The following is a 17067-nucleotide window of genomic DNA, read 5'->3' as shown; positions in this document are numbered from 1 at the left end:
CTTGTTTTTGCTTTTTTCCCCTCATCAGAATATTTATTGTATAATTTTCAAAGTCATCAGGCTTTATTTTTTTGACTGTACTGTGATTTCCTCAACTGTGTGACAGAGATCAGGGGGAGTGAAGCAAATCCTAAGAATTTATTTTTTTTCAGTTCTAATTGGATGGCAAACAGGTCAGAATCAGAATCAGAAAGGGCTTTATTGCCAATTACGGAATTTGTCATGGTGTTGTTGGTGCATATCACACATTCTCAAATATAAGAAGGATAAGAAAATTTGGAAATAAGTCTGATGGTGTTCTTCCCCTGATGTTCATGAGCTCTTCTCTGATGAATGAGATCCAATTACCATCGCAAAAAACAGTTAAAACACAAAACAAAACAAAGCGCACCAACACAACGTGGCACCCTTCATCGGCGCCATCTTGAGTTTATCCATGCCTCTGAAGAAATATTACCAGATCCTCTTGACTGGTTACTTAAGTCTCTACTCATGGGGCAATGTTTGCCATAACAAATAAACCCAAAAGATCATCTTGAAGTTGAAGGTGAAATGTCTTTAATGTCCCCGAGGGGCAATTTGATTCACAACATGTAGCCAACACATAAACATTAACACAAAGAAAACACATAAAACCTAAAATAGATAAAAACAAATACACATGTACACTACACTTAAAAGATGACAAGTATATGCTGTAAAATTGCAGGGATGGCAAATGACCTTACCCCACACTAGTGGTTGATGTACTGTGCACAATTTCTCTTTTCACTTTAGGATTTTTTGCATTTTGGTAGAGAACGATATATCTAAAAAGTTGTAAGCACCACATGTCTTGTACTAACGGTTCCTATATGAAATCAAGTTAATCAAGATTCATTTTTAACATTTTGAACAATCGTTATAACTAGTGGTTGATTGTATGTATTGTATAATACAGACATTTTTAACAGTAACATAAACATAAAAGGGGATATGAAAACATGCACATTTACACCATCCACAATTGTATGAATGTGCGTATGGTGAATGAGAATGTGAAGCGCTTTGTCCGGTAAGGTAGAAAAGTGCTATAAATACAGACCATTTAACAGTAACATACAACAAAGAGTAAATACCAAAGGGGTTATATTATATGTCTTGTTAGGGGAATTATATTTTTTTTATTTTTGCTGCTGAAATGATTAAAAACCAACTGGCTATATTTTTAGGAATGGAAAAAAAACTATTTATATTGGATAATGTAAGAATGAAAATGTAATGTATGATACATCTTTACTGCATTTAGGTCAACTGGCTATGTTGAATTCTACTTCTTTTTTTGATTGAATATGGTATTTTTAATACATTTTTAAATGTATATTTAAAACAAATGGTGTGGTAAATATTTCAGATAAAATTACGTTGACCGGTGGGTGGCAGCACAACGTTTCACGTGGCCCAGTCTGCGAAAAATTAAGGAGACGAAGAAGATGATTCACCGGAAAATAAATCTTTCACGTCCGCCGCTGTGCATGAGGTTGGCGGGCTGCTAGTTGTACATATTTGTTTAAATTCTGCTGCTCAACTGGTGAACAAAACTTCTTAGTCAAATACCTCAATATCACGCGGAGTCTTTTTAGTCGGGTAAAGCAACGAGTTCACTTTAAAACACTTTATTTTACACCTAGCTAGCATTTAGCTTGCATGCTAAATAATAAGGTTTCATGCTAGTAACGTTAGTCGGCTAACTAACCGGCGCTCTTCTTCCATCAGCTTTCTAACATTAGCTAGCACTAAACAGAAGATTTAACTTGCTATGAAGTTCGTAGAATATCACTCCATTATTTACAAGTGACGCCTCGCCTAACTTTGCTAATTCTCTTGTTGAACTCTGTTTTAACGGTTTAATCTGTAGGTAACGTTAACGGTGGTAGCTCAGCCATGCCGTCCAGCGCTGGACCCAATATCCTCGCCGAAGCGCTGGAAAACTCTTCCCGGCTGATTGACAGGCATCTTCAAGATGACCGCTGCTTTCCTGACCTGTCGGAGCTGCTCAGCGTCCCATCTCACAGTAAGTTACGTGGAGCGATTGAGCAGAAGAGAGCGACCTAACCGTAGCTATCAAACTCAGGTGTTTCTGTTTACACTAGGGCTGCCATTCCAAAGTAAATTGTGGGATAAAGTAGGAGGCTGGACGAAGTTTTTTTTACCACAACGTTGATTAAAAAGTAATGCATGTAATAAAGTATTAATCTTAATACAGACAAACGTTGTCATTGTTGGTGCTTTCACACAGATATAAGCACAACATAAGGAATATTTGAGTCATGATCCTGTGTAATGGAAAATTATGACGAAGAAGATAGAGATATTCACAGTCTAGTTAAGTTCTGAGGGCAATATGATTTAATTGTAATGCATCAAAAGAGGCAGTTGCCATTCTTGGACGAAATATTTTAATATGGCTTAAAGAAAGCAGTAGTTTGCAAGATAGATCAATGTATTTTCCATATATCAGCTCAACTGTGAAAGGATGAAGACCAAATACTTACGAGATTCATTTGCAGAAATAAATCCTCTTCTGTTTACACCTGTGTCATGCCGACATATTTTATGGCTTTCAGAACCTGTTTTCCTCTTGAGCATACCAGTTTTCTGGCACAAAGGGGAAATGGTTGAATACTTATGTTGACATTAAGCAGTTATGTCTACCAAAAATGACTTTCTCTATAATTTATCCAGAATAGACTACTACAAATGGGTCACACATTTGAAATAATGGCACAAGTAGCCTTGTAGCTCAGGTTATACAGGGGAAACAAATTTCAACTGAAGGAAAACGCAAGGTGGCAAAATATGTTCCTCTGACTTTTTTTTCTTTCACTGTTTGCTCGATGGTGGAATATGTTTGTTTACAATAGAAATGTATTATGATCCGAAAGTGCATAATCAGTCTTTAACTTTGTTGTTGTTGATAGATATGCCGTCCCTCTCTGGAGTGTCGGACATGGACTACCCCCTCCAGGGACCAGGTTTACTTAGTGTGCCAAATCTCCCGGAGCTCAGTGCAGTCCGCCGAATCCCTCTGCCACCTGAGCTGGTGGAGCAGTTCAGCCGTATCCTTTCAGTCAATCGGCAATTGAATGCTTTCACTTTCATCCCATTTGTTTTCATCAGACATAAGCCGAGGAATAGGTCCCGACATAGTTCGGAGTTTTCCTTTCAAACACGTAGCATAGAGCAGGAGATTGTCCGTGTCAGATTCGTTCTCACTTAATTGAAATACTTTGTTTGGTTTAGACGAGGGGTTGCGCTGGGTAGAGTGGGCAGCAGACAGGACATGACACGGATTACACCGTTCATGGAGCCGGTAGTAATTTGGTCATAAACAATGAAGTGTCTTGCTGTTTGTTGAATTTGTCTCACAATTTTGTCTTTGGCCCTTACCGACAGAAGTTGCAGATTCTCGTCTGTCCAGTTAGATATTTTCGTTGCAGTCTTCCTGTAAATCACCCTTGTTCTTCACCCTTGGGTACGAGCCGCATGTAACGTCATTTACACGCCCACTCGCTTGCAGTGAATTCTCCCACTTTGGGCTCAATCGGAGATTACGTGGATTTCATACTAGGGAGCTGGCAGGGTAAACAGTGTTTGATATCCAATCCAACTGATAAAGACATTTGCATTCTCACATACAGCTCTGCTGGGTAATGTCTAGATAAATTCCGGTTTGCAGTGCATGTGTGAGTGCTGCTATATAGAATAAATGTTAAGTTGATTGCTTTTGTTTAGTTTTAAGTTTAATTTGAGTTTCAACTTAACAATTTTACAGATATGCAATGTAATTGCATGATGGGAGTTTTTCCAGAGATCTCTCGAGCATGGCTTACTATTGACAATGACATATTTATGTGGAATTATGAAGATGGGTGAGTACATTTACCTTACTTGGGGACTGAGTGGCAATGTTCATAATGAGCATACATGAAACCAACTGAAGTGTGCACACACAGTGCACTTAAATGCATTATTAGTATTCATTTTTAATGAGTTGATGAATCTGGAGTGCAGACAATTATTTATTTTCTGCTATATTCCTTGCAGAGGTGATGTGGCATATTTTGATGGCCTTATTGAAACCATTCTGGCAGTGGGCCTTGTAAAACCAAAACAAGGTATGTGTAAACACTTAAACTCAGCACTGATTAAAATATTTACATTTAATTTGAGTACTGTTTATGAGTTGTGCTTTTCTTCTTAGGAATATTACAGCCACACATTCACTACCTCTTAGTATTGGCCACTTCTGTGGATGTAGTAATCCTCGGGCTGAGCTTCCCCAAGAGCCAGGCTGGTGAGTCCTTCCTTCATTTCTTATCAGTGACACTGCATTTGACTTGTTCCCTGTGATTATATTGATGCCATTGAGAAATATTCTCATTACGCTCATTAATTGAAATTTTAGCTTTAAGAGTTTAACCTCTTATTCTCAGTCCTCTGGGGAATTCTGAAACACGATAATCGTATCATGCTGCAGTACGATAAGATGTCCAACTGCTTTAAAGCTGCAAAGAACATGCATAACATGGCAGCTGGCAGCTAAATATTAGGGGTGGGAATCACCAGAGGTCTCACGATACGATATTATCCCGATACTTATGTCACGATACGATATTATTGCGATTTTAAAGATATTGCAATAGTCTGCGATATATTGCAATATATTACCTTTTTTCCAACTTCAGATTTTTCCCAATTTCAAATGATGTCCCGAAAGGACAATTTTGTCAACATCTGTTGTATCTAAAAATATACATTTCTCTGTTTGTTCATCACACTTCAGTTTTATTGGTGCAAAATGTGATTGTCAAGCAGACAAACTGACCAACACATATATCATAAAAGATCGATACTTGGCGTCTGTGTATCGATACAGTATTGCCAAGAAAAATATTGCGATACTATGCTGTATCGATTTTTTCCCCCACCCCTACTAAATATGTTGTCTTACGTAGTTAAATATGTACAAACAAGTGCCAGATATTCATAAGCTAGGCAAATGTGCTAGATAAGGATAGCCGCTGTACCATAACACTATCAAATTGTAACTATGTCTACCTTTAGACATGCACGCTGTCAAGAATCGGTACATAGATAAATGCTATATTTGATTGATATGGTACTTTTATAGACCTCAGGCAGATATGGAGAGAACTCGGGTGTCATATCCCACATATATTCATGTACTTGTATTGGTTTATCTGGGTAATCTTTGTGTCTCTCTTTCTTTTGTTATAGGGTTGAATGACAGCATGTCTGGTGGGATGCAGCTGCTACCAGACCCCCTCTTCTCAATCCCCACAGACAACACCTACATTCTATCCATCACCTCCACAGACCTGGGACGCATCTTCATGGCAGGAAAGGACGGCTGCCTCTATGAGATAGCTTACCAGGCTGAGGCTGGATGGCTGAGCCAGCGCTGCAGAAAAATCAACCACTCTAAAAGCTCTCTGTCCTTCCTTGTCCCCTCCATGCTCCAGTTCTCCTTCTCTGAAGACGGTAAGAAGAGGGACACAATTCTATTTGGAAAAATGTCCTTGATTAAATTAAACTTAACTGTAACCTTTTGTTGTCCTTGTGCTCCACAGACCCCATTGTGCAGATTGCTATTGACAACTCCCGCAACACACTATTCACACGCTCTGAGAAAGGTGTCCTGCAGGTATGACTTTTAGTAAATATCATGTCAATTTTTCACGTGTGGCTGTTTCTGATTACATGAGAAACAAATATGTGGTGGTTGTCAGTGTGCTGAAATAATTAACAATTTCTCTGTGTTTTAGGTGTACGATTTGGGGGCTGATGGGCATGGTATGAGTCGGGTGGCAACCATGTCACAGAACTCCATTGTTGCGGCTGCTGGAAACATAGCCAGGTATTTCTGGGTTTGTTGAACTTCAAATGTGTTTCTTTCACATCTGTCATTAATTCTCCTTAAAGGGAAGTAAGAATTTCTTTTCTTTCTCTTTAAAACATCGTCTTTTGCAGGACAATTGATCGTTCTGTCTTCAAACCTATTGTCCAGATCTCTGTGATTGATAGATCAGAGTCCTCAGATTGTCACTTGCTCGCCGTCACTCATGCAGGTAAAGATTAGTGAAGATGAGCAAACCGTAGGATACGTGTAGTGTAACATAAAATGTTTATACTTCATGTGTGCCTGTACGTATTCTGTTTCTGTAGGTGTGCGTCTCTACTTCAGCACCACACCTTTTACCCTTCCACACCAGAGACATATGGCAGTTCGACCTAGCCTGCTAGCTTTGGTCCATGTACGTCTGCCACCAGGGTTTTCTGCATCCTCTACCCTGCAGAAACCTGCAAAGGTCCATAAGGCACTACACAGCAAAGGTAAAACTATTGTCTGCTACTCATCAGTTTACCAGAAATACCCAATTGGAGTCAAACATTGTTTTTTACTTTAAGTTAACGTTCAGGTCAATGGTGCCCAGGCCCACCAATGGCAAGTATCCAGATCTGCCTGTAATACCATTTTTTGTCTTTTCTTTGTTTAAATCTTGCAGGTGTTCTGTTAATGGCTGCTTCTGAGACAGAGGACAGTGACATTCTGTGGTGCCTCAACCATGACTCCTTTCCCTTCAAGAAGCCCTTGATGGAGACTCAGGTTGGCACATAAGTAAATGGATTAAAGGTGCTCTAAGTGATGTGATGTGTTTTTTAGGCTACAAAAGTTTTTGTCACATACACATCTGCCCCACGAACCATAACAGTGTTCAGCCAATAACTGATAAGAAGGAGCTGGTTGAGTCATGAACGCACATTGTGGAAGTAGCCTACGTTCCAACGCTGCTGCAGTGATTGCTCAACCAGCTCCTTCTTGTCGGTTATTGGCTGGAACACTGTTTGTTATGGTTCGTGGGGCAAGTTGGCGCAGTTAGTTTTTATTGCTGTTTGTGGAGCCCAGTGTTTCCCACACAGACTATTGTGTGACGGTGTGCCTCACTATCAACACCGGCCACCGCACATTGCGTTTCGTTATTAATTTTTATTTTTTAAACTCTATTTAAAATGTGTTCTTCTGCATTTCCTTTCCCTGCTCTCCTCCGTCTCTCTGTCACTTGGGTCTCACTCACATACACACACGCACACACACACACACACACAGCTCCTCCCACTGTGCGGCGTTGGGGTTTTTTAAGCCCCGAACAGCGCGGCAGTTTGCTGTATGTGACGAAAAATGTTGTAGCCTAAAAAACGCGTCACATCACTTAGAGCACCTTTTAAAATTGTAGGTGTCAATATAAAGTGTTTTACTACCATTGGTTGTCGCTCTGTAAAGCAGATTGTGTATACAGGTGCTTTGGTCAGACCTTTAGCTGCAGATTGTTTTACCACCAAAAAGCCAGGCTACACTGTTTAATAGAAACCCTACAATATGCCTCTCTTTCTATTGTGTTCTTTTGCAGATGATGTCTAATGTAGATGGACACTCTTGGGCTCTTTGTGCTATTAATGAGGAGAGACCATCCAAGATATTTACTCCTCTGAACAAGGAACAGATCCCCATCACTGAATCACCTGTGGTTGTCCAGCAGCACAATATCCCTCCGCAGAAGTTTGTCCTTCTCTCTGCAAAGGTTAACTACTGCTTTTATGACCTGTCATGTTGCACACATGTTCAATCTTGTTGTCTGACAAAACAATGTCTTAATGTTGTATACTAAGTATAGACTCCTTGCTGTCTTGCAGGGCAGTCATATCTTCCAAAAACTGCGCCCGGTAGACCAGCTCCGTCACCTGCTGGTCAGCTGCGCAGGAGGGGAAAGTGAAGAGGTTGAGCGTTTCTTCAAGCTACACAGGGTACAAAGCTAAGATCTTCACTGTCTAATATTTCAAAATCCCCATATCATGGCCTGTAGCCTTAAACATGTGTATGATGTATGCATCGTTTTAGGTTACACGCTGCCAGCCGGCAACCTGCATGACAGACAAACACCATAACACAGGATTAAGGCATGCAGCCACAGACCAGTGTGCAGGCACACACTCACACTCACACAGTATATATTTAAGTTGTTGATCTGTTCTGTACAGGAGGAGCAGGCTTGTGCCACAGCACTGATCCTGGCATGTTCCAGCGCTGCTTGTGACAGAGAGGTTTCACAGTGGGCGACCAGAGCCTTCTTCAGGTCAGAAAACATTGTTTATACACTCACAGATTTACACTTACTCACACTGTACACAAACTAAAAGCAGTTTTTTCATTGTCATGATCAGATATGGAGGAGAAGCACAGATGAGATTCCCTGCAGCCATGACATCTCCCAGTACTGTTGGACCCGTGATGAGCTCTCCAGCACCAGGTAATTTATTAGTAAATACTGATATATAGATCAAGATTTAACGTGGCATCTTAAACTCTTGTGACATGGTGTAAAGCCTTATACACACATTACATTACCATGTCTGCAAGTATTTGACTATTTGGGTAAACAGGATACACAAACCAAATGTATTGTTAACATATTTCAAACATTACATTTGATAATTCTATCATAAAATACATGCGTAAACTTACTTACTCTCCCCTCAGGCATCGTGCCCCCAGCTTTGGCCACACCTTTCACACCAATGCATTCTGGGTCTGCCCCCATCACACCCATGTCAGCTGGCCCAGAGGTGATTTTCTCAGGGAAACACAATGGCATCTGTGTCTACTTTGCTCGCATTCTTGGGTGAGTAAATCTGGTCATTAGTTGTCACTTTTTAATCTGGTTTCTGGGTGAGAACAACATTTACTGAAAAATGTCTTTCTCCCCTGTTCCTTGCTAACCTCACTCCAACAGGAATATTTGGGATGGGAGTCTTGCTGTTGAGAAAACCATCAGTAAAGGAAATCAAACTGTCAACATAGTAAGTATCATAATTAAACCAGGGGTTTATTCAACCCTTTTTTATAGTGATTGTACGTTTTTAGAATAATGCTAGTAGTGGTTAGTTTAACACTAACTGTTATCTGTTGTCTCCACAGTTGGAAAGCAGCGTTGGTTCGATTGATCTGGAGTCAGTACTTATGGAGCTCTGCGGTCTGCGGGAGTTTCTTGATAAAAACTCTCAATTCAGTCCATCTGCTCTTGGTGCTGCAAGGTAAAAGCTCCTTCTCTGCTTCTTTAGTCTTACATTTTACTAATTGGTGTATTAATGCCTCAATAGGTTCTGTTAGTTCTCAAACACATTGGCACACACTTTTCCTCACCCTTGCTCAGGTGTCATCACGTGACGTACAGGACTTAGGTCATGTGATACAGGTGGTTGTATTTCTAATTTCTGGCCTGATCTAATGAGAAAGAAATCCATACTGCATTTTGATGATGAAAGCCTTCTCAAACTCATTATGACTGATTATGTGGCAGATACTGAAAATAAATATTTTTCTCATATATTACTTACTACTACTTTGTCACTGTTAGTTTTTTCTACATGAAAGTTGAACCTGCAAAGACAAGATTCAGATAGGCAAATACTCTTACTGTAACTGAGTCTTGTTTCTCATCCCCCTGAATAACATCGGTTATGCTACCTGTTAGTTTCAGCTCCCCTGCCAACCTGCAGCAAAGGCTGCTGGGATTTATGCGTCCTGAAGGAGCCAACTCTCAGCAGGTCCAGCAGGAACTCCAGAGGAAATATCACAGTGAGTTATGAGTGCAGGTTTCCACATTTTCTGAATATTCTCATGAGAATCAATGATCTTTTAAACCAACATGAATAGAGTAAATGTGGAACTTTGATGTACCAGCAAAAGACGAAGAAGTGGTTTACTTGGTGTTTCACTCTCACTGATGTGTTTATTCCTTTAAATGCCTGTAACTGTTTGTGTTTGCGTCTTTGTATCCAGCCAAGGCTCAGGTCTATGAGAAAGTATCGCTGCAGGGCATCCAGCAGTTAGTGCATCGCTCCTATCAGACCCTGGCCCTTTTGAAGCTTCTCTGTGATCATCAGTTCAGCCTCATTATGTCTGAGCTGCCAAAGGTACACGTGTGCACAAACACTTCTCCTGTAGACAACTGCATATGCTCATACGTCATCACTGCAGTATTCATCCACATGCCTTCCTTAATGTGATCTTGTTTTTAGCCAAAAACCCAGTGTACAATGTGAGCGCTCCCCTCATTGCTCACTCTGGCACCTTTTGCTGTGTTTGTAGGAGTTTCAAGAGCAGATGAAGGGAGCAAGTTTTAAGGATGTAGTGATTCGGGGCAAGGAGCTGTCTGGAGCGCTCATCACAGCACTCATTAATGTCTACATCAAAGATAATGCCTCTGTGGAGGCCATCAGCAATCACCTCCGGGACATCTGTCCCCTGCTGTATAGCAGCGATGACAGCGTTTGCTCCAAGGTACAACGCTTTTTTTTTTTTTTTTTTTTTTTTTTTTTTTTCTGAATTATCTTAGAACCTTTTAAAAGGTTCTAGATATAGTTAAATGTCATCAAAGTCATTAAAAGGTATTGATGTACCCACATTGATTAATGTGTCTTAATACGAAATTTGTCGCTTTTGTCTCCCACTCAGGCTAATGAGTTGCTGCAGGGCTCTAAGCAGATTCAGAATAAAGCAGATAAAGAGCGAACACTGAGGGAGTCTCTACGGCTCTATCAGCAGATCAGTCAACACACAGATCTGCCGCTGGTCTGCTCCCAGTACAGACAAGGTAGGGACACACAAGACACACTTTCTTTTTTTGTGTAGCTAATATGTGAAATAATGCTGTGATTTATTTTTTTGCTATTAAATTGTTGCAGTGCGTTTCTACGAGGGAGTCCTTGAGTTGTGCCTCACAGCAGCGGACAAGAAGGATCCACAGAGACTGGGGCCCCACTTCTACAAGAACGGAGAGCCCGAGGAAGACGGAGTGGGACAGCAGGCCTTCCAGGAAAGGTAAAGAAAGTAGAAAGAAGAAGCACACAGATGTGCGTCATTGATGGCCACTGTAGCCGATTGTCACAAACATTTATCACCCCTCCTCTGTCTGCTCCAGACTTTCGTGTTATAAGTGCATCACAGACACCATGCAGGAGCTGGTGAACCAGAGCAAAGCCGCTCCTCAGTCTCCCAGCGTCCCTAAGCAGCCTGGGCCTCCTGTAATGACCTCTGACCCTAACATGCTCAGTAACGAAGAAGCTACAGCTCATGTGAGTAAGAAGGTGACAGCAAATGATTATTTCTTGCCACAGCAGTGTACATGATCTGCATAACTGATGAAAATATGTTGTTCCCTTGTAGTTTGAACAGATCCTTGGGCTGGCCCAGAGGTCTCAGGATGAGCTGTTTCACATTGCTCTGTACAACTGGCTGATTCAGGCCGACCTGACTGACAAGCTGCTAGAGGTAGTGTATCTTTTATGAGTCTAGTTTTAGGAGTCTTCCAGATTTGATTGCCCCATACACCTACAAACTGTTTTCTGATTAATTGAGCTTGTGTAATTACATTATGTAAATACATGTGTAATCTGATAGCTGTCCTTTATCTGTCCATTGTTGTCCAGGTGAATTCTCCGTACCTGGAAGAACATCTGATGCATATGATAAAGCAGGATCAGAGTAAGGTGCACAACATGGACCTGTTGTGGCGCTACTATGAGAAGAACCGTAACTTTGGCAAGGCAGCTCATGTACTGGCCCGTCTCGCAGACATGCACAGGTTTGACACCCATCTACTGGATAATAAGTTTAATTCTCGTAGACCAAGCAGTCGGCCAAGAACTAGTGGCCAAAAAAAACAGCCAAACCAAAAAAAACTTGAACACACCGCAAAGACTACAACCGACGGCCAACCAACGGTCCGCTGCGACCTCTGGCTAGTAAGCTAAATTTAGCTTGCTAATTCCACCCAACATGCCTTCATGCTTCACTGGTTACAAAACAATGTTGTTAAATTTACAATTTAATGTACAACCTTTCTGTTTACATATTCTGTTATGTTTTGCACATTCAGGAAGTGCCATGCGCTCAGTGCTGTAGTTTTATGTAGCCAATTTATTTAGTATTAGAGCACTGCAGAATGTTTTTTTTTTAAGCTTGAAAAGGTATGAATTAAATATCCTATATGGCTTTAAAAGAAATGTATTTGATGCATCGAGATATTGAATCACTGACATGATAATCGTAATCGAATCGGGAGATCATTGAAGATTCACACCTCTAGTAGATACCGGGCACCGGTGTTATATTAGCACTGTATTTTAACATGTGCTGTTAACGTGAACAGAAAATTGCGTTGCCTGTATGTTATCATGGCAAACGCATGTGTGTGGAAAGCGGTTGCACAGCAGCTTAAATGTTGTGTTGCGCATGAACGTAGTGTTTAAACTTTACTGAGACAACCAAATAAAATATTGACTTCTTTTGAAATAAGATTTTCCTGTTTTGGTTGCCAAAGGGGGCACCCGTTACTGTCGAGCCCTGCTTACACAAGTAGTTATGTATCTTGTTGTAAGTTTGCCCTCTTATGGACATAAAGTGCAAAAAAGTTATAATATTCGAATGTCATTTTTGGCCCTATGTGTGTATTGCATTGGTCAGATGAAGCTGAATAGCCAATCAGATGGATTCCTCGCACCGACACTGACGCGGCCCAAAAAAGGCAGATGATGGCCGACGCGTAGCGACAGTGCGTGACATACCGCAAAAACTAGGGCGACAGACACTCACCCAACTTGGACTGACAGCCGACGATGTCCTTGGTGTTTCAGGACCTTAACCTATGTCCAGAAAATAAATTTATGAACAACCTCCAACACTGACTCTTCAGCAAACCCTGGTTACCACACATACGTTTTTGTATACCAGGTATAGACTTGTATGGACTCTTCCATGGACTCTTGCTAACTGTTTTTTAAAGTGAAGACATAAAAAAGTACTTACTGTTCATTCTCTTATTATGCAGCACTGAGATCTCATTGAAGCAGCGTTTGGAGTACATTGCCCGAGCCATCCTGTCGGCTAAGAGTTCCTCCTGTATCTCAGCTCAGGCATCTGATGGAGAGTTCCTTCACGAGCTGGAAGAAAAGATGGAGGTACGTATGCGGTGGTGATCACAGTGAAGGTAATCTAGGAGGGATCCGCCGTTGTAACCACTCAGTTCCTGTGTTTGGTTCCCCTTCCCAGCTGGTGCGTATTCAAGTACAGATCCAGGATACCCTGATCAGACAGTACTCCCATCATCCCTCAGTGAAAAATGTCATCTCTCAGTTGGACTCGGAGCTTATGGACATCACCAAGGTAAAGCTCAGCAACAGAACAATGATAAGGAGTTGGGGATTATAAATCATTTTCAAAGTGAATGGAAAATGTTTATAAATGCTAAATTGTTTTCTGGTGTAGCTCTATGGGGAGTTTGCTGACCATTTCAAGTTGTCTGAGTGCAAGCTGGCCATCATTCACTGTGCAGGCCACTCTGACCCAATCCTGGTGCAATCCCTGTGGCAGGAGATCATGGAGAAAGGCAAGTGAAATGTCAACACTTCGCAAAAATGTACCCATGCCATATATGATGTTGGTGTCGGTTATGATTGCTTTATCTTGTCTAGAACTTGGAGACACCGTGGCTATGAGTCCAGCAGACAGGATGAGGTCTCTCAGTTTGAAACTGGTATCACTGGGAAGGATTTACGCCGGAACACCGAGATATTTCCCTCTGGGTAAGCATTCATACCTTCCTGTGATTATGTTCCGTTTTTCTCTCGTTTGATTTTTCCAGCTAGCTGTTGACTATTTTGTTAACGTTAACATAATTAGATTTCCCCTTTGCGTCATTTATGTCAGCATGTCTCAGTGGTACAGGCCTGCAGGGTCATGCTGGTGCTCTAGGGGATTGCTTAATTATCCTCTCATTACAAGCAGCCTGATCAAACTTGTCTTATCTGTGGAGACAAAGATTAATTTTATGTACAGCCTTGGTATTTGCACGCATGCACAGGGTCAATTATGTCTGATGCAAAACATTTTTCCACAAGTAAAGAACAAATTGCTGAGTATGCAATGCTAACAAGTGCCGATATGTCCTGTGATTGTAGAGTTCCTAGTAAAGTTTCTAGAGCAGGAGGTGTGTCGACTGAACTGGGACGTGGGCTTCGTCACCTGCACCATGCAGGAGATTGGTGTACAGTTACCGCGTCTTCTGGAGGTCTATGACCAACTCTTCAAAACTCGGGTACGTGCTTCAGATAAAATATCATATGTCAGTGTATCACTTTTGCTTAAACTGATGCATATGATTATAAATAGCATTTGCATTTTTTGCGGAATGAGGATTAAATGGTCTCTTACTTAATCCACCAATCTGTCTCATTGCCTGTAGGATCCCTGTTGGCAGCGGCTGAAGAAACCTCTCCACCTGGTGGAGTGTATCCACGTGCTCCTGTCAGGATACGTGGATGATCCCAGCAGAGTGCCAACCTATGACAGGTAATCACTGGGCACTGTAGGGTTGGGCTTGTGTTTACAGAGCCATTAGCATGAGCATATGGTCCCTGGTTAAAATCCCTGTGACAGCCTAATGCTTACCCTACCAAAGTGTCCATGAGAAAGACAAGAACCATTCCCTACTTGCTCACTTTATTGTAAGCTTCTCTAGATAAATGAACTGTAGCTGGACAGATATAAAACCTTACTATGAGCTCCACATGCCCACTAATGTTTGTCCAAGCTTGATGCTTATTGATTGTGTCATGATAAATACTCTGAACTTCTCGTCACAGGGGTTATTTAAAGGGTCACATGTATTCAAGTCTTAAGTCTCATTGTCTTAAAATACTCACATGCCCATATGTACACTGAAAGTTTTATAGGTTGCGGTAATTGTTCCTCCTGTGCATACTGGCTGTGAAGAAATCCCTTCCTAAGCAAATTCAGTTTAAAAGATGATAGTTAGGGTCCTTTAAGTACAAATTTCTCTCGACCACAGCTCAGTAAGTAAACACTGTCTGGGAAATACAAATGGGGGATTTTGGAACAACCCTGCTTAATTTGATTAACTCAAACTATTAAATTATTAGTTTCAGCAATGTGCCTAGTGTGTTACTGAAACTGTCAAAACCTGCAATAAACCTATGGTAAACGTGTTTTCCCTCCATTTCAGACGCAGATTCACTAATGTGTGTCTCGACGACATCTGTGGATACCTCGTGGAGCTGCAGTCTCTGAGCCCAAACTCAGCCCTTCAACAAACCATCGGCAACTTCAAGTCACTGCAGGCGAAGCTGGAGAATCTCCACTGACGCTGGTAAATGACGTTGTTCACAGGACAAGGGACAGGTGACCTCTGGATCTTGCACTGTTGGCCTTAATTAAACAGTTGATTTAAAGTGTGATTACCTGATCAGCGCACTTTTTTGTAGTCCACTGTAGTTTGCCTCTTGTCCCCTTCAGTCTGATGTGTTGCAGCTTAGCAAGTGCTTGTTGTTAAGGGACAGAGGGAGCAGATGACTGTAGTCTTCTGATAAAGATGAGGTAGACCGAAGAGACAAGTTTTAGAACTTATTTAATACATTTTGTTATAGGTCCAAACAATGCTGAAATACAACTTTGGAAGCAAGACACTATTTGTCATTTGCATTGTGTGCAAATAGCTGTGTCTTAAAGATATCTAATCTATCGGTGTTTATAAAAACATGAAATCAGGTGAGTTTTCATATATGAAAATGCACTTATCGACGATTGATTTGGGATATTTTCATATGAATCTACTTGATGAATATACTGGACTAAAGCTTTTTGATCACAGGAATAATTTTTATTGTTCTACATTTGCCTCCAAACTAACAGTTAAGTGTTGGATGTTGTAATTATGTACATAATAACTTGGCCATAATGTTGTCTCTTCTGCCAAAGCTCATGCACACACTTAAACCTTTTTTCCCATATGTATTATTTACAGTGAGCATTTTATCTTCTTGGTTGATACATTTAACAGTGCTTTTGTAATTGTTTTGAATGTGAAACACATTTTTAACGCAGTTCACAGTACTACACTGAAAATTTTTGAGAAAAAACCATAAACATTTTTTTTATAAAGAAATAAATCTTGTCATTGCTTTTGTGTATGTGGATGTTTTGAAAACACTAGTTGTCACCTGTGAAACAACAAACTTGCGTTCTTAGGTACAGTTTTGTGTTAAATTTTACAAATGCATAAACAAATTGCTGTGTGTTGATAATGTGGCACTGCAGAGGGAGTGCAATAATGGACTAATGTCTACGGTTTGTGTTGACATGATTATCTTTAATTGGAAATGGCACTTAGGGTTTCTTACAGTCATCACTAAGGCAGTAATTGCTAAAGATTTTTTCCAATTAGCTGTGCACTCAACAATTACGGTTTGCTAAATTTGTAGCCTCATGAAAAATAAAATATCTTTTACTTGATGCGGGGTTGATTTCTCTTAATTACGGAGTGAGTTGAGGGCCAATAAAGTATACCATGCATAGTTTAGCATTACCAGACCTATCTCCTCAGCACTGGAGAAAAGTCTGGCTGTACAAGTTAACACTGTGGGATAGTATGGCGTTATATATGTTTTATTTCCAATCTCAATCGTCTTGGGCGGCACTCAGCCCCGGCTACAGTATGATACCTTTGCCAAATAGCAGAAGGGGAGGAGAATGCTGGCTGAAATAGCTGGCCAATGACAGGGTTTATCCCAACAGTACCCAATCTGGGAAGTCGGACTGTACCATACATAACGTTAACCAGATAAGACTAATATTGGAATCCGTGTTGACAATCCCACCTCTTCCATCAAATCTACGTTCACTTTTAATGTTTATAGTGTCTTTAGGCATCTTTGTGCACAACCGGTAGCTAGAACTCATTTTATGTTTGTGCTTTTGTAATCTGCAGTGTGAGCAGCAATATTGTATTTTAACCTCTACCTCTACCATTATGGCTGTCTGACAAACAGTTGAAAATTCTAAAATATTCAGTTTACCATCTCATAAAACAAGAAATGCAGCAAATGTCACCACTGAAAAACTAAGGAATGTTTATTTTACTTAAATGAATA

At 40.7% G+C, this 17067-nt stretch overlaps 1 protein-coding gene across 3 annotated transcripts; it reads left to right on the top strand.

The window, feature by feature from the left end:
* The first annotated feature begins 1434 nt into the window (after positions 1–1434).
* On the top strand, positions 1435–16103 carry nup155 (nucleoporin 155). Of its 3 annotated transcripts, XM_028601907.1 has the most exons (35): positions 1464–1626; positions 1898–2053; positions 2961–3098; positions 3815–3911; positions 4087–4157; positions 4244–4336; positions 5281–5544; positions 5634–5707; positions 5829–5920; positions 6034–6131; positions 6229–6396; positions 6570–6670; positions 7473–7643; positions 7756–7866; positions 8101–8195; positions 8284–8369; positions 8600–8741; positions 8853–8919; positions 9038–9153; positions 9594–9697; positions 9902–10035; positions 10211–10402; positions 10577–10715; positions 10807–10942; positions 11043–11196; positions 11288–11392; positions 11551–11705; positions 12951–13080; positions 13172–13285; positions 13388–13508; positions 13594–13704; positions 14080–14216; positions 14364–14470; positions 15144–15287; positions 15565–16103. In XM_028601907.1, the coding sequence occupies exons 2-34, from the start codon at positions 1924–1926 to the stop codon at positions 15280–15282; spliced, it is 4092 nt and encodes a 1363-aa protein (XP_028457708.1). In that variant the 5' UTR covers positions 1464–1626; positions 1898–1923; the 3' UTR covers positions 15283–15287; positions 15565–16103. The 3 variants fall into 3 exon arrangements, with proteins under 3 accessions (XP_028457709.1, XP_028457708.1, XP_028457707.1); XM_028601908.1 differs by having other exon boundaries at positions 1435–1519; positions 15144–16103; XM_028601906.1 differs by having other exon boundaries at positions 1465–1626; positions 15144–16103.
* Positions 16104–17067: the final 964 nt, after the last annotated feature.

This window comes from Perca flavescens, chromosome 16, assembly GCF_004354835.1.
Source record: "Perca flavescens isolate YP-PL-M2 chromosome 16, PFLA_1.0, whole genome shotgun sequence".
NCBI lineage: Eukaryota > Metazoa > Chordata > Actinopteri > Perciformes > Percidae > Perca > Perca flavescens.
Note: the sequence above shows the minus strand (reverse complement) of the source record. Positions and strands in the feature narration are given on the sequence as shown.

Bases quoted from the DNA above. Each gene is read 5' to 3' on its own strand.
- nup155 (XM_028601908.1), top strand. From the start codon at position 1,924: ATGCCGTCCAGCGCTGGACCCAATATCCTCGCCGAAGCGCTGGAAAAC. The intron at 10,943-11,042 runs GTAAAGAAAGTA...TGTCTGCTCCAG, and splicing joins CAGCAGGCCTTCCAGGAAAG to ACTTTCGTGTTATAAGTGCA. The intron at 13,081-13,171 runs GTACGTATGCGG...TCCCCTTCCCAG, and splicing joins AGCTGGAAGAAAAGATGGAG to CTGGTGCGTATTCAAGTACA.